The following is a 25,481-nucleotide window of genomic DNA, read 5'->3' as shown; positions in this document are numbered from 1 at the left end:
AGGGTATTCACAAATAGAAACCTTGATTAAGATTAAAGAGCTCTTTAATTTATTAATGCTATTAATTAATTAAATTCTGTACGGAACAAGACAAAAGCGACAATGAATTTTTAACATGAAAAAGAATTGACATCCCCGTGATGGACCTGATTAGTGTGTCTCCCCATTGATCTATGTATTCTCTTTGCTCTGTGAAGTTTTTTCCCCCCCTCATTCCTCTGACACTGTGCTGTACTTACATTATGTTCAATCCCTCATGCCTGAGAATGGCTTGGTGAAGCACTCATTATTGTACTGATATTATATGCTGAGAGTAGCAGAAGAGAGGAGAGTTATGGTGATTTTTATTCTACTGTTGCTTGCACAAATAAGCCCCTTTCAGACACGCACTTCTGTGCGGAACTGTAAACTGATGACATCTGAATGGGTCAGATTCTTGTATGAATGTGCACCCTTTTCATTTTTAACACAGCACAAGTGGGAATGCTACCTGTTACATTTAATGTATAGGCACACACACACACACACACACACACACACACACACACACACACACACACACACACACACACACACACACACACACACACACACACAGAAATGGACTTTGTGCCTGTCTCTCTCACATCTTGACCTGCTCAGCTTATTAAAAGGTGCAATTTTTTCTGAACTCACAGTGGTTTTATATCTATATTTATATATATATATATATAGTCTGAACATGACATGAACACTTAATATGCTTTAATAAATTGCCGTACTTCTATATCTTTGGTCCATATGTCATATAATTCTGGACAGACATAGATGTAAACCGCCAGCTGACTGAGTTGACTGAGTGGTCCTCTCTATGTGTAGTTTTTGTTTCACTTTTTGATACAGTAAGTGTTTTACAAACACGTTGTCCCACCATGTGCCACCAGAACAGCTTCAGTATGACCTGCCATTGATTCTACAAGTCACAAGAGAAATAAAACACCCTCCAGATAATCCCGCTTGTGGTGTTCTCACAATGTTAGTGGAGAGCTGTAACATGTCAGGCTTGAATGTGTTAAATTGCGTTGACAACTGGTGACCGTAAAGGCTATAGCACATGATTCACATCATTTTCATACTCATCAAATCATTCAGTGAACCCACATGGCCTTTGACCGTACTGTTATGACAGTTTGCAAAACACTGGAAATTTAATCTATTGATTTGTATTCATGGACATGAATGTAACATTTTTCCCTAAATAACTGATACACAGCCTGTGGGTGGTTTTATAGTTTATTAGTTTTATTATATTGTGTCATGGCAGTTTGAGCACTACAGGGGTATCTATTCATTTTTGTTCACTGACGCTATTTGAAAGAGTGGTGGCATGTGTGTGGCATTTAAGAAATCCCTTTTTTGTACGTAATTTCTGCTTTAATTAACTTTTTCATTTGCCATTTGCTTGCATGTTCAATAATTTTCTTAAACCTGGTGATTAATTATGGCTCTTGTATCCAAAATGAGGTTTTCATTAAATAAAAGCAGGATTAATGGCTGTGTAATGGTTTTGTTGCGGCACTTTGTGGTGATGTGCATTGTGTTTGTTTTGTCATTTGGATGTGTCTGGAACTTTGATGCCACCTGTTATTAATTGAATTAATTTGATAGTGGCATTCGTGTGTGTGGGTGTGTGTTTGTCTGTATATATGGGTTCAGAATTTATACTGCATCTCGGAGCAAACATAAGCCATGAATTCCAAGGAAGTCTCTGTGGACTCCTGTGAGGGATTGTGGTGAGGCATCAGGGCAAGCGTATAAAATCATTATGTCTATGAGTAATCCCAGTAACATGGTAGTTTTAATAACTGTGAAATGGAGTTTGAAAGTGCCAGGATTCTTCCTCCATTTGGCCATCTAGCCAATGTAACCAAGCCTTGTTCAAATAGATAACCACTACCATTTCATGATCATTCTTATAAATCCTATAATGTTGTTATTTAGAATAGAGGACAACCACCTCAGTCAGACATTTTTGGTGAAGGCTGTATAGGAAAAGGCATGTCAAAATCCACTTGGAGTGTAAGAACAAACAAACAAAAAAGAAAAAAATTGATATTGGGGGTATACCTGCAGTTCCTTAATCCTTTACTTAGGACCTCTCCAAAAGTCCTCTTGTTTAGCTTTAACCTCCTAAGACCCGAACTCTTTCATGGCATGGATTTTAAATTTCTTATTGCTATTTAGGCTGATTGGGAGCCAATGAATGTAAAAATAAAGAATTACCAGATTTGATTTTTTTACCTGATTTATTTTCTGAGAAAAATTAGATCCACATATGAGGACATTTGCTTTAAATTTTGATAGAACAGTTGCAGTATAATATCCTTGTAAGTGGATATCAGGCCCTTGTAGAGCAAAATTTAGAACACCCAAAATGTGGTGTTCACATATGTGGAAGCCAGGTCCTAGGAGGCTAAAAAGAAGGATTTGGTGAGTCCGGTTCCACAGTTAGCATTATGTAGCCGGTAAACAGTTCAGTAGCATTTAAATTGCTTGATAAGAAACATCCATATGCTCATAGCATTTTTCTTTTTTAATTTAATTTTTAGAGGTTCAAAGCATTCTTCTATGACCTCTGGCATCAACATGACACTTTCACCCAGAGAGCTGCTGGTAACTGTATATTTTCTCTTTTTTTCAGACGATTATCTGTAAAGAAACCACCAACAACCATACCACACTCAAGCTCTCTTAAATCACCATTATTCCCTCACTGTGCTCAGTTTGAATTTCAGCAGGTCATGACTGCATGTCTAAATGCGTAGAGTTGCTGCCATGTGATTGGCTGATTAGATATTTGAATTAATGAGCAGTTGAGCAGATTTACCTAATAAAATGGACGGTAAGTCCATTTTATTAGGTAAAGTTAAAGATGTGTAGACAATTACACAGGGGAATATATGAGCATTCTAAACATCCTTCAGTTTGCTCATGTTTCATTTTCACTTTTCAATCCAATTAGTTACTTTAACCATATAATTTTTTTTTTCACCTCAAGCCAGAAAAATGTAGAAATTAATTGACTGGATGATTTGACATTACCAACTGCTTTTTTTGTTTTTCTGTTGAGGCCCCCAACCCCATCACCCAGCCCTTTGTTTCCAACAGTAAACTGAAGGCAGGCAGTTCACTTTTATCTTTGCTTACTTGATAATATCAGCCACAACACTTAAGGCGCATTCTCCACTCCATCGCTTTTTGTTCTTTCTTCTTTCACTAAAAGAGGTCAAGAGCAGTGTAGCAACAAAGAGAGAGAGGCAGATACAACCAAAGAGACACAAAAAAACCCAACAAAACGACACAAATGGTGAACCAGTAAGATGGGTAGAAGAAAATTAAGAGTAAATAAACAACCAGAAACAGACAACCAGAAACAAGTGAGGGAGAGCGATTGTATAAAAGCTTCTGCAGAATTGAAGGAGAACCAAATGGAGGTAGACAGACACTGAGTTATAATAATAATAATAATAATAATGGATTGGATTTATATAGCGCTTTTCAAGGCACCCAAAGCGCTTTACAATGCCACTATTCATTCACTCTCGCATTCACACCAGTCTCACATGCCCTCTCCTCACGGTGCAAGTGCTATAGTGCCACACTAATCAAATGGTGGGAATTTTTGACACCTTCCTTTAGGGCTGAGGTAGGTAGCCCTTGCTTCAGGTGTAAGCAGGGCTGCAGCTGCTCAGTTAGCTCTCTGGTCCTTTGTCACAATATATATCTTTCTCACCAATGCCGAAGTGGCTTATCTAGAACCAGTAATGTGGATTCCCACCCCAAAAGGAAAACTTGGGATGGCAACATAAAACTGTGGGTCCTGAAGTTGGAATTGCTGATGTCAGTAGCTATAAGAGAGACTACAGAAAGAAATTCACGATTTGTAGATGATTTTACTTTTTTTTTTTTACAACTGCAATTCCAGTGCATAATACTACCTAGTGTTTCATTTCTCAAACCTGTTGAATTGTTGCCTGATTTGCAAGAAGCACTGAGGCAGAACATGCACTGACTTACACTGCACTGGCACTGTGTCGATACAAAGCGGTAAGTCATTCTTTTTACCTTGGCATTGCTGTCATCCATTAGTTTTTCAGAAAGCTATTGCTCTATATCCAAGTGACACTCTTGTTGGACAAATGGTTTTGTGTATTCTGAAGTGTTTTGCAATTTATGTTCACTGAGCTGAACAGATTTTTTTTTTTACTTTTTTGTGAAAAAAAAAGCTGTTTAAACAATTCATAAAAGTTTCTTAGATGGGCACATACTGTATGCTTACTGAATACTGTGCTGCTATGATTATGGTTTTTGTTTTTAAACCGGCTTTAATGAAAGATGCTGTAATCAGTTTCTATCCTGCATCAATACACTTATTTTTACTGATAGGCTAAAAGTTGTAAGCTGCATTATCTACAGCTTATGATCATTTTTTAACTCAAAGTTTGGAATTTACTTGCCAGTATTTCTTATATAACCCTCCTTTCCACTCAGGCATATCACTGATGTGAAATACAGTGAGACGTGCTTTTGCATGTTAAAATGTGTTTTAAGATTAACAGTTACAGTCGACTTTACAAACTTATGCCAGGCATTAGTTTGCCTTTTATTCTTATTCTATTTTTTCATCACTTTGACTTTTACTTTCCTCAGTGATTCTAGACTACCACCCATGGTGAGATTAATCCATAATCGCATATTAAACATGCCTTCTTTGTACAATCTCAGATGGAAGTATACTGTAGCTTGCACTTTTCTGTCTGATATCCAAGTCTTATTCCTTATTTCTGAGACAGCAGGCCCCTTGGTGTTGATTTGTTAATGATATTCCAACCATTTAACTGATACCCTTGTTGCCAAAGCAACAAGCTGCAGCAAACAGCAGATGTACTTTTTTGCATTTTGTTTGATACTTCTCTGGTACTGTATAGGTAGGAAACTTATTTCCCCTTGTTAATCCATTCATCACCCAAGTGGTAAAGACATCCCCACCATACACATATACATATGTATATGAACCATTTTGGGGTTCTACCATTTTGTCCTGTCACTGATACAGAGGATATTTACTTTGCCCACTTAGAGAGTCTTAAAAATGTTACCATCCTTGGATAATTGGTTAATCTTTGACCTGTATTTATCATATAAATTAGGACATAGAACACATTCCTGCTCATTTTCACTCTCTGTGATTCTCACAGTGAACTAGAATTCGAGCAAGCGGTCACCTCAGCAAAATGAAAACTTTTTTGTTCTCCATTTGGATTCTGGGACAATAAATGTACATCTCACTCCTGAGAGGACAGTTTGGAGAAAGCATTAACTTGTTTTCAAAAAATAAATAAATAAATGGAAGCAAGTGACTGTTAACAATTTTAGAGACTGCAAGGATTGATGGCAGCAGCATTAGTAGTGATTCCTTTGGTGATTCCCATACAGTTCAGCATCTTTGATCTTCATCCAGAACAGGACAGGAGAGGGATACTGCTTTTGCCTGGAGGGACAGGGACTTCATTCTCAGAGGAACCCCACTGGGGAACCTTCCTCAGTAATCAACTCAGATACATTGCTGACAGGCTGGGGAGCCATCTGGGAACGTAGGACAGAGAGGGGCATGTGGGAACCCCCTTGATCGTCAGAACATATTAATGTACTCTGACTGAGGGCTAATTTATCTTGCTTCCAGGGGTTTGTTGCCACTCATACATCACAACCACGTGCTGGTGTGAATAGACAGCACTGCAGTGTGCCGTATAAATCACTGTTGTAACGATCTCTGTGCTGCCTTCAGGTGGCAAGAGAGCTGCCAACTTGGGTGTGGCCTCAACTGATCCAGCAGACTTTGATGAGTCAGCACCAATCTGTGCCTACATGCTGTGTCACGAGAAGTATTAGAATACATTTCCTCTAATTTCCCAAGTCCACCAGTTCGGTTTCTTCATGCTGGCCAGATTCAGCCAATGAAATGACACCTGTAGTAATTGAAGTCTTGAGTAGATGTTCTGGTGCAAATAGACTGTAAATTTGGCATCCCTCAAAGCTGGAGTTTTTTTTCAATAGGGGCTCTTCTTGTTTGAAAAAAAAAATCACAGTTAAAAGAACTCTATGAGAAGGTGCTCCCTTATTCGCTTATTTAGCAATTTCATGAGCATTTGTGCTCAAACACTAGTTTTAAGTCTTCTTTTCTGTTCCCCTTGAAAAATATATAGAGTAAAATTAACTTTAATATGCTTTAAGATGAAAATAACTGGTGATTGACAAGTCATTACTCATACATGGACATCTCTGGTTCTTACAGATCTACCCTCATTCTTCTGAGAAATTTGTTTTTGTTGTTTTAATTATTGTGGAAAGTAGAAGTAAATCACAATAATTTTGTCTTCATTAAAATGTATTTAGATATTGCAAATTGATGATAATTCATCCTATTTGTCATGACACACTTCTCTTCCCTACATAAGCTGCCTTTGTAAGTTAAAAGTATCAGTATCTATATTCGTATCTGCAATACTGGCCCTGTACAGTGGAACTCTGACTTACGAAATTAATTCGTTCCAGAGGGTCTTTCTCAAGTCAAAATTTTCATAAGTCGAAGCACCATTTTCCATCGCCTTTTGAGTGAGGTGATGCTGGCTGAAGACGAAGTTCTTGGTGGAGGCTGAAGAAAGCATACGTATGCATGCATACATACGTACGTGTACATGTACATAACATTATGGAATTTAATTCTAAACTTTAAAACTTAAACTTACATATACGTTAATTAATGTACGTACGTACACTGTGCAATGATATTTTTTTAACATTTTTTTAAACTCGCTCATATTTATGCCTTATGCAGGCCCCATTATGAATGAATGAACGATAATTGCAAACGAAAAGCACACGAAATAGCGCATCGCAACAACAATACGTCTTTCACGTGGAACAGCAAAACACATTTCGCAAACGAATTTTGTTACACGGGTTTTGTCATACCACGGGCAAAAATATTGCCATTAAGTGCCTTCGTAACTTGAATTTTTCGTTAAATGGGGTCTTTGTAATTTGCAGTATCCAACAGCACTATCATTAAAACAGATTTTTGTTCCATATTATCCAGACCTTGTCTAGACTATGGACTATTGAAAGATTTTACAGAATAGATGAGCATAGATGTGCAGTTCCACTGTGAGGTTCAGAAATTGTAGATTCTTTCATTCCTCAGGACCCTTTAGTATCATTCTAACTATCATGTGCTGCCTCTTGGCCAGGACTCCCTTGAAAAAGAGGTTTTTGATCTCAGCGGGACATTCCTGGTTAAATAAAGGTTAAATAAAAAATAAAGAAAAATCATTCTAATGCATTAGTAATGTGATGCATTCTAATTATCTCAAAATCAGTTGCACTCATAACATGTCCTTGTCTTTGCAGACAAGCAGAATAAGTGTTTCTTATGTGGAGGCATGTTTCCATGCCTGTAGTTTAAGCGGATGCTTGTTCAGATTTTCAACTTTAAAATAGTCCAACATTATGCTGACCTGCAAAGCTGAGACGTGAGACCTGTCCACATTTGAAATTTGAGGTTTGGGAGTATAGAAGGGGGTATAGAATTTTGATGCATACCTAGACTTGTCACCTCTTAATCCCTTTCAATGCCAGATTTAGAAACACTGTCTCCACATAATGTCGGCTAAACCCATGGCATCCTCACTCCTTTGCTGTTTAGTGCTGATATGATGACAGTGCAATACTTCAGTTTTCTGTTTTATTATCCACCTGTGATCATAAGAACATGTTTTTGCCTTTTTTTCTCTAGATTTTTGGATGATTTTAGGAGAAGCATTCCTCTCTCTACCCTGTGTATATTGGTATACTGCATCATTTTTTTGTCTCTCTCCTAATTCCTCTATATCACGTATATCATGTTGCCATAGCAGCACTTCTTCTTCTTTCTACACTCAGTTTTTATAGGCATTGGTGAAAGAAAAAAAATACTTTGTCAATTTGTTATTTGTGGATATAATAATTCAGTCTTCATTTGCTGCACTTCTCCAGTAACCATTTCAGGTCAAGGCTTTTTAGTGTCATTGTGTAACTGCATTGCACTCAAGCTGATGAGTGCCATCAATATCTGTGTGAGCATGCACTCTGAAGCCACTGATTGTTCTGTTCTTGTCTGTTCTGCTCAGCCAATAATTAGTTCCCCCATGCATCCTCCTCCCTAGACATGGGGTAAGGAGAGCAATTTTAAAGACTGCTCAGCTTGACATCAAACTGTAATTCACTGAAAGCATGTAACTATTACACAAAATGGCACCGTAGACCCCTCCAACCCCCGTCTTCCTGTTGAAATGGCAAAGAAAGAATTGTTTTGCAAAAGAAAGGCTGAGGATTCGTTTGCTAAATGCAGCAGCGGCCAGTGGCGGGACCAAAGGGAAAGGCCAGGTTTACACACTTGTCTTTTCAATGTGACTTTTGTGCTTGATAGCACAGAGCCAAAGTCATGTCAAACTGATGCCTCCATGCGTGACATTCTAATGCCATGAGATTTGTTTCCACTCCACATCCGTAAGAATTTTGGTGCACTTTTTTTCTTTCTGTGCAGAGACTGGTATAGTTTTCGTTCCTCCTTTCTCTCCACTCTGTACAGTGTGGGCGCTGAGTAGGCTTTGAGTGACATTCCCCTTATTATCTAGGTTGTAACCAGTTGAGAGATTTCAGTAAATGTCATTGGTCAAAAACATTAATAAGTAAGATAATGAAAAGTGGTAAATAATGTTTCAGTGTGTTACCTGTCTCTTGTGTTTTTCTAGTTATTTTTAAAGACTCCAACAAGGTGTTCTGATTGTGCAACCTTTTATTTGCTTTTAATTGACCCACCAGGCAAATTATGTATAATGATCTTTTTTTACATTAAGCTTCTAAGATTACCCTTTTTTCTTTCCGTTATTCAGTAACGGCATGCAGCAGCTGATGTTAAGCAATATCTTGGCATGCTGGGCTGTGCCTGCAAAAAAGGGTGATTATTTACTACACAGTTCACAGTGCTGTAATTGTAAACTCTATTGAAGTTGTAAATACAGCACCTTCTTCATTACTGTCACTTGGGAAGTTTCTGTTTTTGCACATTTGGCCTGCTGCAGACATTATTTACCTGGCTTATTGTCAAACAGAGATTTGGTCACACATATGGCTCCAAAAATGTGTAATAAAAAAGAAAAAGCGAGAAAACGAGAAGGCAATAGAAAAGGAGACATTTTGTTTCATGCACAACTTTAGTTCATGCTTCGTTGCCTGGCTTACAGCAGTGGAAGGTCGATAGAACATTAGCAACTGCCGCTGAGGAATGGTCAGCAACACATCTTGTTTACGACGTCGTGAAAGTAAATGGATTTGTTTGGGTCTGCACCTAATTTGAAATGCAGTAATGAAGCAGTCTGTTACAATGCAGCTGCCAGCCCTCACAGGCCAACCAACAATGGGGAAGGTTCCCGCTTGGGTTTTGATTGTATAGTACTGAGTATATTACTGCTGGACAAATTGCATCACAATTCTCAGAGCTGTTCTGTTTTATTAGACCCAAAATGCTATGGCACACTGCTGCTGTGAGGACTTTTAAATTGTCGTTATATGTAACAAGTTTAACTGTGTGTGAAGTCGTTGGATTTTGTTCGCACACATCTCTCAACAGAAAAATGTAAATTACAGTAATTTACCTTCACAGGTAGCCTAGCTGATTTAAATAAAAAAACAAACAAGCATATATTTAATATGTTCAATTTCAGCCTCACGAGTTTTTAAGTTGTCTGTTTAGAATTGTTAATTTTTCAAAGGAGAAACAAAAGCATAATTGGATTCAAGAGTATTCACAGGGGATGCTGAACCTCCATTACTGGAGGTCTGAGTTTCCCTTGAACTTGTTTTATTTTAGCTTGTGGAATCTAAAAAGTGCATCCTGTTTGTATTTACAAAAAATAAATAAATATACAGATTTATATAACATATGACAGGTTTTTGTGGATGCCATCACATAGTTCAAGTTCATAAAAAAAACTCATTTCTTATGTTCCATGTTTGAAAGTGAGGTTTCTTTTTTCAGGGGGCATCTTATTTCATGCTGGTGTAAAGGATGTGGAAATGTTATGAATTCAGTCATGCATTCAGTTCTGAGGTCTCTTTTTCCTATTCTACAGGTTAACAGGATTTACCATCCCTCCACCTGTTACCAGTTCTGGCTCTATTTTTTCCCTGAGGCTTACCAGTGACTTTGCAGTAAGCGCTCATGGATTTAAGGTAGCTTATGAAGGTAAGGACAGCATAATTTTCTGCTCTTTGTCTCTTCCTGTCATTCTTTCATACATAGTATGGCAAAAAATGTGTGTATTAATGTGTAATATGCAGTGTTAGAAACTATGATGAAGTAGCTGTGTTCATTTAGAAGAAAAATCCTTCTGCCAGGAGAAGGAGACAACATTTATTCTTACGAGAAGGAACCTGTGATCACACTTACCGCACCTGATTTCCTTTAGGGCTTCCACTGTTGAGTTATGGAAACATTAGGCTCTTCAATTAAGCAAATTAATCCAATATTTTCCAAATCCAACATCCCTCCCCCAAAGTCCAGAACCTTTCCTGCGACTCCAGAGGTGGATCTGAAATTGCTTGGCAGATGGCGATGGGAATTAGTTGAACTAATGGATGCACTGAGTTATCTGTGTTGGAGCAGAGCTGAGTGCAGCGGGGAGCTGTCTAAATATGAGCAATCCTTCTGTGACCATCTTGTTCATTCCTGCTCTTTTCCCCGTCTGCTGTTTCAGGTGAAAGCGTTCATTCATCCATCTCTGTGTCTCGTTCTTTTTCCATTCTTACTTTACGTTTTGTCTTAATGTTTTCCTTTCCTTCCCTCCTTGGGTATCAACTTGTTCGCTTGCCTAGTCCCCACGACCTTCTATCTGTACAGCCAATTCGAAAAAAGTTGAGATGCTGTGTAAAATGTAATTCTGTAATTTGAAATTGATGGCAGCACCATTTCTTAAAGAAGTTGGGACACAGCCATGTTTACCTCTTTAGTCTGGAGGACATGATGTTTGTGTTTTCTAAAATGAATTTCAAATAGTCCATTTTTAATGAGCTTTGGTCCAGAAAGACAGCAACATTTCTTGATTATGTTCACATATGGCTTTTTCTTTGCATGTTAAAGCTGTGACCTGCATTCGTGGATGTCACAGTCAGTGTCACAGATGTCACAGGAAGTGTTTCTGAGCCTATTCACTGATTTCACTGACAGAATCATGCCTATTTTTAGTGCAATGGTGCCCAAGTACCCGAAGATCATGTGTTTTCGACACTGATTTCCAGCCTTGTCCCCTGCACACAGAGATTTCTCCAGATTCTTTGAATCATTTGGTAATATTATGCACTTTAGATGATGTGATCGTTAAAGTCTTCACAATTTTACACAGAGAAACATTATTCTGAATTAATTTTTTTAATGTTTATTATTTTTTGTAGATCGATTAAACTCTGTCCATTTTAATGAGTAACTCTGCCTCTCTTTTATTATCCCATTACTGGACTGTTGCCAGGTAACCTAATTAGTTACTCCAACTGTCTCCTTTTTAGTACCACGTACTTTTCCATCTCCTTGTTGTCCCCATCCCAAATTTTTTGACCCAGGTTGCTGCCATAAAATTCAAAATGAGCTAATATTTTCATGAAATTATAAAGGTCTAAATTTAAACAGCTATTTAAATAGTTATATAAACAATATGTTTATGTCCAGTTTTGGATAAATTGGGTTCATGAGATTTGCAAATCACCACATTGTGTTTTAAATAACATTTTACACAGCATCCTGACCTTTTTTTTCTTTTTTTAAACTTGTGTTATATTTGTTTCTTTAGCTTTTTTGCACTCTTCTACACCCTTTTTTCTTACTTTCTGCTTGAATCGTTCACTAACAGGCTGACCCCGTCCTTGAGACCCTCTATCTTCATCTTCCCACCTGCCCCAGACCTAGCCAGCCAAGGTCATTTCCCCTGTCCATCTGCCACTGAGACTTTCTCCATCTTTACTCTTTCTGCCTCTTTTTTTCCTGAGCGTGACTGCATTTCCTTTCCTGCATCAATTTTTTTTGTGTCTCTCTTGCTCTTCCCTGGGTGGTTTGGTTGTATTCCAGTTTCTGCGTGTTTACTCTCCAACACAATTTCATGCTGATGGGGATATTTAACACATCGTTACACATAAGGCACAGCTTTATTCCTGTTTTCTTAGCAGCACTGTAGTTAAAACTACAGTTGAGAATATTTGCAAACATGTACAATAGGCAACATAATATCAAAGCGGTTTATTTCATTTCGTAGCTAGTACATTACTGTAACTGTAACTTCGGTCGTTGCTGTGCTTTTTGGAAGTCGAATTTCCCAGAGGAACCCACCCGAGGGATTAATAAAGTTCTATCTTATCTTATCTCTCTTATCTTAATCAGGAAAATGTTTCGTTTGAAAATTTTACACTCTATGTTTCACTGTAACATGCAGTGTAACATTGAGTTTGTTAGGCCTATCACTCATTCTTTAATGGCTCATTGTGGCAATGCTGTTTCTCAAAAATATCAGTGTGTTTTTTTAAATCATCTGCTGGTTTAAAGTGTGTAACTGAGAGCACGATTTGAGAGAACCAGTTAGTATGAAAACTAATCCTGGTCCCGTCATTCTATCCTTCATGTAGTTGTCAAACCTTTGAAACAAGAATTCATTTCAAGCCTTTAACCTAACACTAAGCACTTGCTTTACATGCCTAAACCTAATCGCTGTTAGTTTACGGCCATGTGGCGCTGTTTTGATGCACTCATCTGTGACTTAACATCATAGCCTTGAGGTGCACTCTTCCGCCTCCTCTGCCTCATTTGGGCCTCATTTGGATGTTTACTGATCTACTTTTTGTCCATTGGGCAACACGCAATCTAGGAAGACTTGAGTGACACGTGGTGGCCTGTGCCCTGCCTTTGAACCTACTACTCCAAAACTACTACTCCACCAAAACATTTTTTGGTGGAGTAGTAGTTTTTCTAGTCAGAGATTCTTATGAGTGCTACATTTAAAAAAAGTTCAGTGTACTCCTCCATAATGTATTCATTTTCACATCTGAGTAACTGTCACAGTACCATTGTTCCTTGTTATATTGCTGTGGTTATCCACATCTCGCACATGAATATGTATGTGCTGCTCATTCTTATGTTTTAAAATGTGTTATGATAGAATTATTATTGCAATTAAGTGGAACTGAATCTACATGCATTTGAAGGACACGGCCAGATGGAGATGCTGTCAGTCTTTTATATAGTTTCCTATAATGCACAACAATCCATCAAACATTCTCCAGCAACCAGTGGTTTTATTTATTTTTTTTTTATTTGTCGTGCCTACTTTCTTGTACTACCACAATTCTGTCAGAGTGACCTTTATGCTTACTCACGGCCTGGAAGGATCATGCTGCATTTATAAGGGAGTGGAGATACAGGCTTTTTCTACAACACTGCTAAACAATGGCCACTAGTGCTTTAGAGATACAGCAGTGCATTGTACATATGCTGGTAGCAAAGGTATCTGCTTGCCCTTTGTTGCAGGGAGTGTGTTTTCAACAAAACAAAAAAAAAAGTATTTGTCTGCTTGTCTTAAATCTTTCCCACTGGCATTTCATCCACCACTGTTGTTTGAGGACTCTTTGAAGGACAGCTGACCCATACAATGCAATTTCATCTTGTCCCCCTGAATCATTTCATTTGTGTTTCATTTGTGTAGCAATCCAGATTTTCCACTGAGTTGGACATATATGTTTGTATGTCTGTGCATGTCGATGTGTTATTTGCTCTGTGATCCAACATGGCTTTAGTCAGTGCTCTTTTCCACTCCTGCATAAAACAGCTCAGCTCGGCAGCCTGCTCACAGGCAATCTACCCAGGCGATTCCTGTGGGGAAAGTATGCTGCATGTGTGCTCACAAACACTGCCACTCCATCAAACTTCCATCTTCTTCAAAGGGCTACACAGTCATTAGATATACAAGGGGAAAAAATAGCACAGCCCAAGAGAAATCTCGCACCCAACTACCCCATTTGCTATTTCGCATAACTCACTTGTTACCACTGTGATGAGGATAATGCAAGCCCTTCTCATTGTCTTTATGTGAATTTTAAGCAAAAACTGAACAGGAGTGTTTGCTATGAGGATGTTCTGGTCTTTTGTCGTTTTTCTTTGTTTTGAAATACATTTGACATATTCTGTTAACATTATTGTAAAGAAGAAATAATTTCCCCTTTTTCCTTAGACTTTACATATAATTCTGAATTTATTTCGCACACTGGGCAATGCTTTGTTAGGCTAAAAGACCTCAGTTTATAAGGTAAATTTGCATTCACTGTTCCACCAAAAGTCAAGTCTGCACAGGTTTTCATGTTTAGCACAAGCCCCCAGTGTTGGGGAGCAGCTGTTTTCACAAGGTTCGGTTCTATCAACAGTTTATTTAAGGCCCTCCAGACAGCACCACTTGTTAGCTCAAGGCTAACACTGCATCTCACACACTTAATATCTTTAGGGGGTGCTTTAAATCCTCATAAAATCTGAAACCCTGATTCAATGTTACGTGCGGGCTCTTATTCAAAGTACTACTTTCTTTTCCTAAAAATTTCCGTGTGGTTACATAGCGAGCAGGTTTTAGTACTTTTTCCCCTTCATATGATAAAAGACTTTATCTAAAGCAACAGCTTCAAAGATCTGCAATGTGTCCTGTGAATTCATTCAAGGGCTACATCTGTCTGACACATTAGTTATGACTTTCCATACACCGAAGGGCAGTGAGTCAGTACGGGTATAATTATAGTGGGGATGCATCTATTACTTTTTAATTAGTGACCTGGGGTTACTTTTTCAAAACATTTACTTTCGAGAAATAGTCCTTTGTTTCACTCTGTAGTTCTCTTAAAGAGAAGTCTGGATTAGATTGCCTGAAATTTACCCTAAGCAAGTTTCAATGGTATATTAGTCTGTTGTGTTTTTTTTGTTTAGTTTTTATTTTTGCTCTTACAGAGAATGGGCATCAGACCTGTGAATCTATACATCAGATCCTTTAGCAACATTGAGCCCTGAATAAACGTCTACGGGTTTTTTTTTTTAAGTTTAATACTTTATCTAAAGCTTAAAAATGCTTGAAAAAACATTATACCCTTGCAAAAGAAATCAATATAAGTCCATGAGAAGTTATTGAGGAGAGTTACATTTCTTATAAAATGTAATGTCATCCTGAAAAATAATTTCATCACATTTTTATTTGGCTGAGTGCGGTCTGCCCAATGTCCCAGCAACATCTGGTAGCTGAAATTAAAACTGGCTCTGTTCAGGCGCAAACTGAGGTTCACAGGGTACAATCTGCTTTTGGGTATGGTTTGGAGCCCATGAATCAAAGGACGCAAGTTGATATATTCTTGTTGTTACGACCTCTGGCCTCAGGTGGCCCCGCCTTCCTCTATGGAAATCAAAGCGTTCCAGGACTCACGGGTGATTGGCTGGCCAGGGACCTATGCCCGCCCAACTTCATGCAGATCAGAGTGTGTCAGTCCACACACACCATTGGCTGCTGCAGGAGCCTTGAACACGACGGACCGATGACGCGCCTGCCTGCATTTACTGGGAAGCATAAAAGGCTGAGGATTCTTCATTCCTGGGGGACTTGTTGATGTGAACAGACTGTGTAGACTGTCCCTCCTGCCTTTGCAACACCTGACGATTTTCTACAGTACACAGTCATGGCATTCGGCATGTATAACTAGGGGTGGGTTTTGATTATCGATTTGGTCTGGATAACGTGATATCGATTCATTAAAATCCTGAATCGATTTTTTAATATAAATTTATTTTGCCCGAAACGCCAGAATCTCAGGTTAAACCTCACAAAATGTCTACAACCACCAAACAGCTAAAACAGTAAATGAGAGCAGGTACACGGATTCTACACAAAGACGCGGACCCAACGCATCTGAATGAGTGAGATGTCGCCTTTCTCACCCGAATGCATGTACAGGGATACGCCGTCGGGGCTGAAAGCCAAAAGCTCACTGATTTTGAAGCGTCGGCAGGTCCGCGCTTTGTGTTTACGTCTTTTTTGCGCTAGATTCTGAAGCTGCAGGTTTTATCTCTCTCCAAACAATATTGACTGAACCAGCAGCAAAAGATGATCCAAACTGCACTTATCATAAACATCGCCACGAATTTCCTCTTACTTTTGCTGTTTTGCTTCCACCACGATAAAATCACACTTCATGTAGAGCACGTTCTCTCTCTCTTTAAATCGATAATAAAAACCTACCCCTACTTATTACCCACCAGTCTACGGTGTCGGCAGCTGTTTTTTGTTGTTGTTGTTTTTTCTTACTTCCGACAAGAAAGCCTCATTTCCACTGTTCAATACTGAACAAATTAAAACTTTTTAAAATTATGCAAAACTGCAAAATGCTTTGCGGTGTCTCTAATCAAACCTCTGTAACTTTGCTGTGCTTCACTTCATTTTTGACTGCACAATATTTTTAAGGTCATCTGCCATAAAAACCCAGACCAGGAAAAATGCCTTCATGTTTTTCTGTGTTTTATCCTCAGTTACTTTGACACAAAGGAATCTGCTGTAATGCTTACACCTTTGATAAAATCTCACAAGTGTCAGGTTTCTTTTTATAGATATAAAAATATTGATATGTATTGATAAGTGATCAGAATTATAATATTTCTGACTGTCTGAGGCAAAATTTCCCCGAATCGAATCGAATTGAATCGAATCGTGGATTGAATCGATTCAGGACCTTGTGAATCGGGATGGAATCAATTCTAGAAATCAGTGACGATACCCAGCCCGATGTGTAACGCTCCTGCCACCTTCCAGAGGCTGATAAATAAAGTCCTCCGTGGCCTGTCCAACTGCAGTACCTACCTAGATGATCTAGTAATTTATACAGAAACATGGAAAGATCATTTGGAAACTCTACGTCAGAGATTTCACCGTTTGGCTCAAGCTACTCTAACTCTCAACTTAGCTAAGTGTGAGTTTTCCAAAGCTACAGTGACGTACTTGGGCAGGGAGGTGGGACGTGGACAGGTCCGGCCCATTGATGCCAAAGTGGCAGTGATTAAAGAGTTCCCCACACCTACCACCAGGCGTGAGTTGCGTAGGTTTTTAGGGATGGTGCAGAAACTACAGAAACTTTTGTAAAAATTTCTCCTCAGTAGTCAAGCCATTGACTGACCTACTCAGCCCAAAAGTTGAGTTTATATGGTCAAGTGAGTGTCAAGATGCTTTTGAGAGTGCGAAAGCCCTCCTCTGCCACACTCCTGTGTTAGCTGCACCTGATTTGACGCGACCATTCAAACTTGAGGTTGATGCCAGTGCTGTCGGGGCTGGGGCAGTGCTGTTGCAAGAAGACTTGCAGGGTTTGGACCACCCCATTTGTTACTTTTCCCGCAAGTTTAATAAAAATCAGTTAAACTACTCCACCATTGAAAAGGAGACCCTGGCTTTGTTGTTGGCTCTTCAGCACTTTCATGTATACCTGGGGTCCAGCATGTTACCTCTTGTTGTGTACACTGATCACAACCCACTCGTGTTCCTTGCTCGCATGTTTAATCATAACCAACGCCTTATGCGCTGGGCTCTGTTGCTGCAGGAATACAACTTAAGTATTTACCACAAAAAGGGGTCTGGAAATGTTTTGGCTGATGGTCTGTCCTGGTTGTAAACATGTTTTGTGGTGTTTGTTCGTTGTTTTTGTTCACTTTGACACATGCACTGCATCTCTCAACGTTTCTAGATATAGCTGTTGCATGTGCATTTCAGAATCCAAATGCCTGAAGCAATCTGGACACATGGACATTTAACCAGCCAGCTCCCTAGCACAAAGTCTGCTTGATTTCTAATTGTACCCATGTGAATATAGTACGAGTAATTCTCAAATGAATTCACGCTGAACGATGTGCCTTAACTAGCACCACGGTGAGAAACGGCAACTTGGGACAATGTTCCAGCCTAATTCTTTTAGCATTTTCTAAAGTAAAAAATCTGGAGGAATGTGAATTAAAGATTGCTAAGATTTTCCTTGGGATTTGCATTGGGAATGACAAGGGTAGACAGGACTAGGAATGAGTATATCAGCTCACAAAGGATGGGTCATGCACAAAGTGAAAATAAGAAGATTAAGCTCATTTGGACATGTATGATGGAGAGATACTGGGTATATTGGGAGACAGATATTGCTGAAGAGCGACTTGCCAAGCAAGAAGGAAAGAGGAAGGGCAAAAATGCCATAAGGTGCAAGCATCTGTTACAATAGTGCTCTGCATTTCCCTCTATGTTTTCCTGTTTTACCAAAATAAGTGTCAAACTCTTTTTTTAAACCTTTTTTTGAAAACTGTCTCCTGCCTGACCTCATGTATTATAATAGTAGATTTAAATATTAAACTTCTAGAGAGAAAAGCTTGAAATATATAAAAATTCTACTTTTTTTTCCTAATATGCCTGTGTATAATACAGTTGTTTATATTAGGGAATGAGGGATATTATATATGTGTATATATATATATATATGTATACACACACACACACACACACACACACACACACACACACACACACACACACACACACACATATATATATATATATATAAAAACACCCAGCTCGCCCCTGTGGGCGGTTTATCCTTCAAGCTCGGGTCCTCTACCAGAGGCCTGGGAGCTTGAGGGTCCTGCGCAGTATCTTAGCTGTTCCCAGGACTGCGCTCTTCTGGACAGAGATCTCCGATGTTATTCCCGGGATCTGCTGGAGCCACACGCCTAGCTTGGGAGTCACCGCACCTAGTGCTCCGATTACCACGGGGACCACCGTTACCTTCACCCTCCACATCCTCTCGAGCTCTTCTCTGAGCCCTTGGTATTTCTCCAGCTTCTCGTGTTCCTTCTTCCTGATATTGCTGTTATTCGGAACCGCTACATTTATCACTACGGCCGTCTTCTTCTGTTTGTCTACCACCACTATGTCCGGTTGGTTAGCCACCACCGGCCACCACCACCACCACTATGCCGGCCACTTGGTTATGGCGTTCCATGTATGCCTTGGAAATGATGGTGGCTAACCAACCGGACATAGTAGTGGTAGACAAACTGAAGAAGACGGCCATAGTGATAAATGTAGCGGTTCCCAATGACAGCAACATCAGTGAGAAGGAACACGAGAAGCTCGAGAAATACCAAGGGCTCAGAGAAGAGCTCAAGAAAATGTGGAGGGTGAAGGTAACAGTGGTCCTGATGGTAATCGGGGTACTAGGTGCGGTGACTCCCAAACTAGGTGAGTGGCTCCAGCAGATCCCAGGAACAACATTGGAGATCTCTGTCCAAAAGAGCACAGTCCTGGGAACAGCTAAGATACTGCGCAGGACCCTCAAGCTCCCAGGCCTCTGGTAGAGAACCCGAGCCTGAAGGATAGACCACCCGCAGGGGCAAATGGGGGATTCTTTTATATATATAGATAGATGTAGATATATAGATATAGAGAGAGAGATCACAGTGTTATGGTCACCCAAACCTCACCCTCCATCTCCACACACATGTGTAATAAGTATAAAGTACAGTATGCTATGCACTGGTTGCTCAACAGCTGACCTTGTTTTCTTTCAACATCATTGGCACACTTCTGTGGCAATAAGTCATCCAAGGAATGCTTGGCACCATGTTTCAGCAGCCAGGCTCTTGACGCAGACTTTTTTTTAATTGGCCTATAAATGATAAATAGCTAAATCCCACTGTGCCTTTGGTATTTTCCGAAGAATATGACAATTCGAGTAACGTTGATGTCCAGTCACAAGGTAGTGATATGATGGAAGGCTTTGCAGGAAAAAGAATAGTTTGTGATTGACATTTCTGAATAACATCTGGTGCATACAGCTGCCTCCCTGACCGGTTGCCTTTTTTTTTTTTTTTTTTTTTTTTGTGCCGTGTACGGATTATTTTTGGATGCTAATATTTTCAGCTCAGCGTTGTGCTGAATTTAAATCTGACAATCTCTGCATCAAACTGTAAAGGGTTGTTGTGGTGAGTTTGTAGATATTTAGATTGCCTTTGATGTGCTTAGTCACACTTTGTTGAACTTCACAAATTTGATATTTCAAACAAATACATTTCAATTTCACAGGCTCTCTGTAGCTCCCACAGAGACGTAGTTTCTGTTTGTTGTTCGGGATCATGCTGTGCAATGCAGGGATGCCTACTTTTCTTGCAGCCTGCAGTACATAGCTATATTTAATAATTTGAAACTAGGAAAAAAACCTCAAAACAACAGATGAATGGCTGAGATTGTTTTGTCCTCAAATGTAGGCATCGGTCAACAATAAGCTACTACAAGCGACAAGTTTATATTCTACTGTCTTTGTCCTCAGGTTTACATAAGACAGACGGGTATTTTAAATGATCTTATTATTGTACCATATATCTAAGTGACATCGTACAATGTGTCACCTAGAATTAACCATGTGTCTGCATTAATAATGTGCATGCATAAAAAGGCCCATTACACATGGACCCCTTTAGACTTTCTACTATATAAGTTTAAAAGAATGTTTCAAGTTGGCATCATAATATGAGAATGCAATATATTGCTCCCAATGTTTCATTTAGCAGTCTCAAAGAAAATGCAATCAACCTGAAATTCTTTGTGCCTTCTTTAGAAAGTAATTAATATTTTTTAGTATTATTTAATTTTTTAACCTTATACAATAAGTAAAGCTACAGTGTATGGTAGGTGAACAAATGGTCACTGTAGCATTAGATCTGTTTAAGCATTAGTATTTTACCAGCAGTAGTTGGCATTTTCTCAAGATAATTAAAAAAAAAGTCACACATGCTTTATTAACAGTGCATTATATTTGTACTTTATTTTTTATATTGCATTCATTACATATCATACATCATTACAGAGGAATGTGTTTATGAAAACCTGTGGGGAGAAGAGGATTAGTGATTGGATTAAAAAACACCCAAACTTTAAAAATCCTGGAAATTAACATTAGAAATGTGACTTCAACATTAGGGTCTCTAATACACTGCTCTATATCCCTCTCCATCTGTTTATCCATTCATATATCCATCTGATAACTCAGTTTATATGTGTGTAAAAATGCCTTTTTGATTCCAGGTTTACCAAACAGATGGTACGTACCAAAAATAGTAATTTTATTTGATTGTGTGATCAGTTCCCACGAATGAAGTCTTATAACCCTTTCTACACGAGAACTGTGGATTAAATACTGTAGTTGTGTGAATGCAGTTATGTAACGGGTTTTTGTTCTGTTTTTAACCATAAAAATCTGTACGTCTTTGAAAAACATTGTACAACTACAGTGTCTCATGTATTTTTTAACAAATGGAAAAAACATCAAAAGAAAAACCTACACATTTGACCACTATATTACTTTGGGGGGCATTATATTGACATGGTTTGAAACCACCTGTCTTTTCTATTCTGATGAGAGTTGTGGAGTGGTGTTGAGATAAGATGACAAGGAAATGTTGGCTGACATATGTGAATATAAAAAAATTATGTGAATTATATGCTATTACATTATCAGTCACTAAAAGTCAATGTTTATATGCTTGGTCCTTGTTTACAATTGACTAGCCAAAGGACACAATTTTTTTTTTTACAATTTTGGTGTTATTAATTTAATTCACACTCTTTTTGCTAGCAAACTGATTATTTAGAACAATAAACCCCCAAAACAAAAAAAAATAAAAAAACTAAGTACACTTTTCTTGCTTCTTTAGGCCTTAAGAGGATAAGTAGCAGCCAGACCTATCGTGTCTATAAAAGCAGACGTTTTGGCAGCTTGCTGGTCTAGAGCATTGTGGGAAAATCACTCCAAGGTCAGATCATGCAATACTCAACAAAAAAATAAATAAAATATGTACAAACACCTCATACCAACTGCCAAGCATGGAGGTGGAGAGGTGATGATTCGGGGCTTTTCTGCAGCTGTAGCCGTAGGAGTTTGCCATGAATTCCTCTGTATATTAAAGTGTTTTAGAGTCAAATGTGAGGCCATCCGTCCAACAGCTACAGCTTCACTGAAACTGGCTCATGCAACAGGCAAATGATCTTAAGTGCACCATCAAGTCTACAACAGAAAGTCTGAAAAAGAATAGGAGTAAGTGTTGCATCGACCCAGTCAAACTCCAGATATCAAGTCAACTGAAATGCTGTGGTGGGACTTTAAGAGAGGTCTTTAATAAACAAAAGGCAAAGGACTGTATGGAGTCCTATGAAGGCTCTTTTTAACATGTCTGTAACTGTCCATCCATCCATTCGCTTCCGCTTCTCCTTTTCAGGGTCGCGGGGGGCGCTGGAGCCTATCCCAGCTGTCATAGGGCAAGAGGCAGGGTACACCCTGGACAGGTCGCCAGTCTGTCGCAGGGCCAACACACAGGGACAGACAACCATTCGCACTCACATTCACTCGCACATTCACACCTAGTGGCAATTTGGATTATCCAATTAACCTATCCCCACAAGCTGCATGTCTTTGGATGGTGGGAGGAAGCCGGAGTACCCGGAGAGAACCCACGCAAACACCGGGAGAACATGCAAACTCCATACAGAAAGACCCCGGCCTGATGGTAGAATTGAACTCAGGACCTTCTTGCTGTGCGGCAGCAGTGCTAACCACCGTGCTGCCCTGTCTGTAACTGCTCAACTTTTTTTTTTTTTTTTTGTCTGTAACTGCTCAAGAAAAAAAAATTGCTTATTGTCCTGCAAACTGGTTTGAAAGAAAAGTACAATTTAGCCACGCTGGATGTGTGCTGGAGAAACACTGGGAAGAAATTCGGATTCTCCAATAAAACTGAAATATATCCCAGAAAATGATGTTAAAAAAAAACCTACAGGATGGAATAGCTCATTACAGTGGTTAATGACAACTTACAGTTTATCTTTCTCAAAAAAAGTCCTTCCAGGTATCCTCAGAATATAATAATCAGACTCTGTCATTGAGAAGAAGTGGGTAGACCTTGTAATTTCTAGTGCGTGGCTTCTTGATTGATATTTACCGTAATTGTCGGGCTACAAGCCGCTACTTTTTGCACAAGCTTTGAACCCTGCGCCTTTTAGTCAGGTGTGGCTTTTCTATGGATTGTCCATGATTTTTGTCATATCGTAAGACGATTTGTTTTGTTTGTTCCGCTGTTGTACGGCACTACGTTGCCTGGCGGAAGGGCATGTGATCAGACACACACTATCGGGGTTCAAGAGTGGTATGTTGGTCACATGTTCATCCGCCAGGCAACATAGTGCCGTACAAGTAGCGCCATCTCTTTCCTGACAATTCCCTTTGTGCATATTCTCTTACATATGATAAGTCATTATTGAAACACCTGCGGCTTTTAGTCAGGTGCGGCTAATGTATGTACAAAACAGGATTTTCCCCTGAGTTTAGCTTGTGCGGCTAATATTCAGGTGCGCTTTGTAGTCCGGGAAATACGGTAGCTTTAAGAAGGGGATAATGGCAACAAAGTGTTTAAAATATGCATATCCCTAGTTCCAAAAAGGTTGTAAGGCTGTGTAAAATTCTAATAAAAATAGAATGCAATGATTTCCAAAAAACCCCATCTTTTGTTCACAAAAAACAAATAAAAGAAAGACATTTTAAGAATAAAATGGCTCATTTTGAAATTGTTGGCAGAAACATGTCTCAAAAAATGTCTGAAAGAAGTTGGTAAGCAGCCATGTTTATCCGTCTTCTTTTAACAACACTCCATAAACATCTGGCAACTGAGGAGAATGGCTGCTGTGTTTTTGGGAGACGAATATTATCTCATTCTTGCCTCATACAGAATTCTAATTGACCAACATTTTTGGGTGTTCTTTGCCATAGTTTTCGTTTCATGATACACCAAATGTTTTCAGATAGTGAAAGCTCCGGAAGGCAGGCAGCTGGTTTAGCACCCAGACTCTTCTACTGTAAAGCCAAATTGTTGTAATAGGTGCAGTAAGATGTTTATAATCGTCTTGCTGAAATATGTAGGCCATTCCCTGAAAAAGACATCATCTGGATGGGAGCACATGTTGCCCTATAACATGTATATACTTTTATGGGGCCTTTGCTAGATGTATAAGCTGCCAATTCCATAGGCACCAATGCACCCCCATACCATCAGAGATGCAGGCTTTCAAACTGAGTGCTGATAATGAGCAGTTAACAAGATTTCCCTTCTCCTCTTTAGTCTGGAGGATGTAATGTCTGCGTTTTCAAAAAAAGAATTTCAAATTTCATTTTGTGGGGCCACAGAACAGTTTTCCACTTCCTCACAGTGCATTTTCAATGAGCTTTGGCCCAGAAAGACAGCAGTGTTTCTTTATCATATTTACATATGGCTTCTTCTTTGCATGTCAGAGCTTTAACCTGCATTTGTGGATTGAACTGTGTTCACAGAAAATGGTTTCTAAAAGTGTTCCTGAGCCCATGCAGTGATTTTCATGACAGTAGCATGCCAGTTTTTAATGTAGTGCTGCCTGAGGGTTTGACGATGAGGGGGCATTAAATATTGATCTTTTTAGCCTTGTGCCTTGCACACAGAGATTTCTGCAGATTCTCAGAATCTTTTGATATTATGTACTGTGGATGATGAGCTGTTCACAGTCTTTGCAATTTGCATTAAGTCACATTACTTTGAAATTGTAACATAATTTACGGACTGTTTTTTGGGGGGGCTAAACCTCTGTATATCTTTACATCTGACTAACTCTGCCTGTCTAAGATGCTCCTTTATACGGAATCAGGTTACAAACCTCTTGCCAATTAGTTCCAGAGGTTCAGCCCAATGTTTCCATCCAGGACATAAAAAAGAAAAAAAAATCATTTGTTATTCAAGTTCAGTGCCTTAGATCACTCACTGTGAGATTATTTGAAGGGTACAACATTTAAATTCTGAGTTTTAATTTAACTTGGGTTACATTCATAAAAATGACTGTGTAGTAGATATCCCATTAACACAGCACTCAAAATGTAGGAGTTCAGAAGTAACTGATAGCTACATGTCATATTTAATATTATGTGAGAATCTTTTTCTTCTTTTACTATAGCCACCTTTATCTCACGGTGGAGTCTTACTGCGTTTAGATTGGTCTAATGTATCTTAGTCAGAGTGAGATCAAGTGATTAAAGAAGAATATTCACACAGAGGATCTGTTTGATTTGCAGATATGTTTATGGCTCATGTTCAGCTGAATATTAAAAACTGTCCACAGCTGAATATTAGCATGATCCCAACACTCTGGTGGCAGCACCCATATGAAAAAGATAATTAAAAATGATGATTTATACTGGAGTTTTTGCATTAGTTAAGGCTGTTTTTGTAAAAGATTGTGGTCATAAAAATAATT

General features: G+C 38.9%; 1 protein-coding gene across 4 annotated transcripts in view; it reads left to right on the top strand.

The window, feature by feature from the left end:
* LOC113032123 (CUB and sushi domain-containing protein 3-like) overlaps positions 1-25,481 on the top strand; it is a 245,265-nt gene that overhangs the window by 35,447 nt on the left and 184,337 nt on the right. For all 4 annotated transcript variants that reach the window (XM_026184799.1, XM_026184798.1, XM_026184796.1 and 1 more), the window contains exon 3: positions 10,212-10,324. In XM_026184799.1, coding sequence (XP_026040584.1) covers positions 10,212-10,324 — 113 coding nt within the window. The remainder of the gene's footprint in view (positions 1-10,211; positions 10,325-25,481) is intronic.

The sequence above is a fragment of the Astatotilapia calliptera genome, chromosome 11 (assembly GCF_900246225.1).
Source record: "Astatotilapia calliptera chromosome 11, fAstCal1.2, whole genome shotgun sequence".
NCBI lineage: Eukaryota > Metazoa > Chordata > Actinopteri > Cichliformes > Cichlidae > Astatotilapia > Astatotilapia calliptera.
This window is presented reverse-complemented; position numbering and strand designations above follow the sequence as displayed.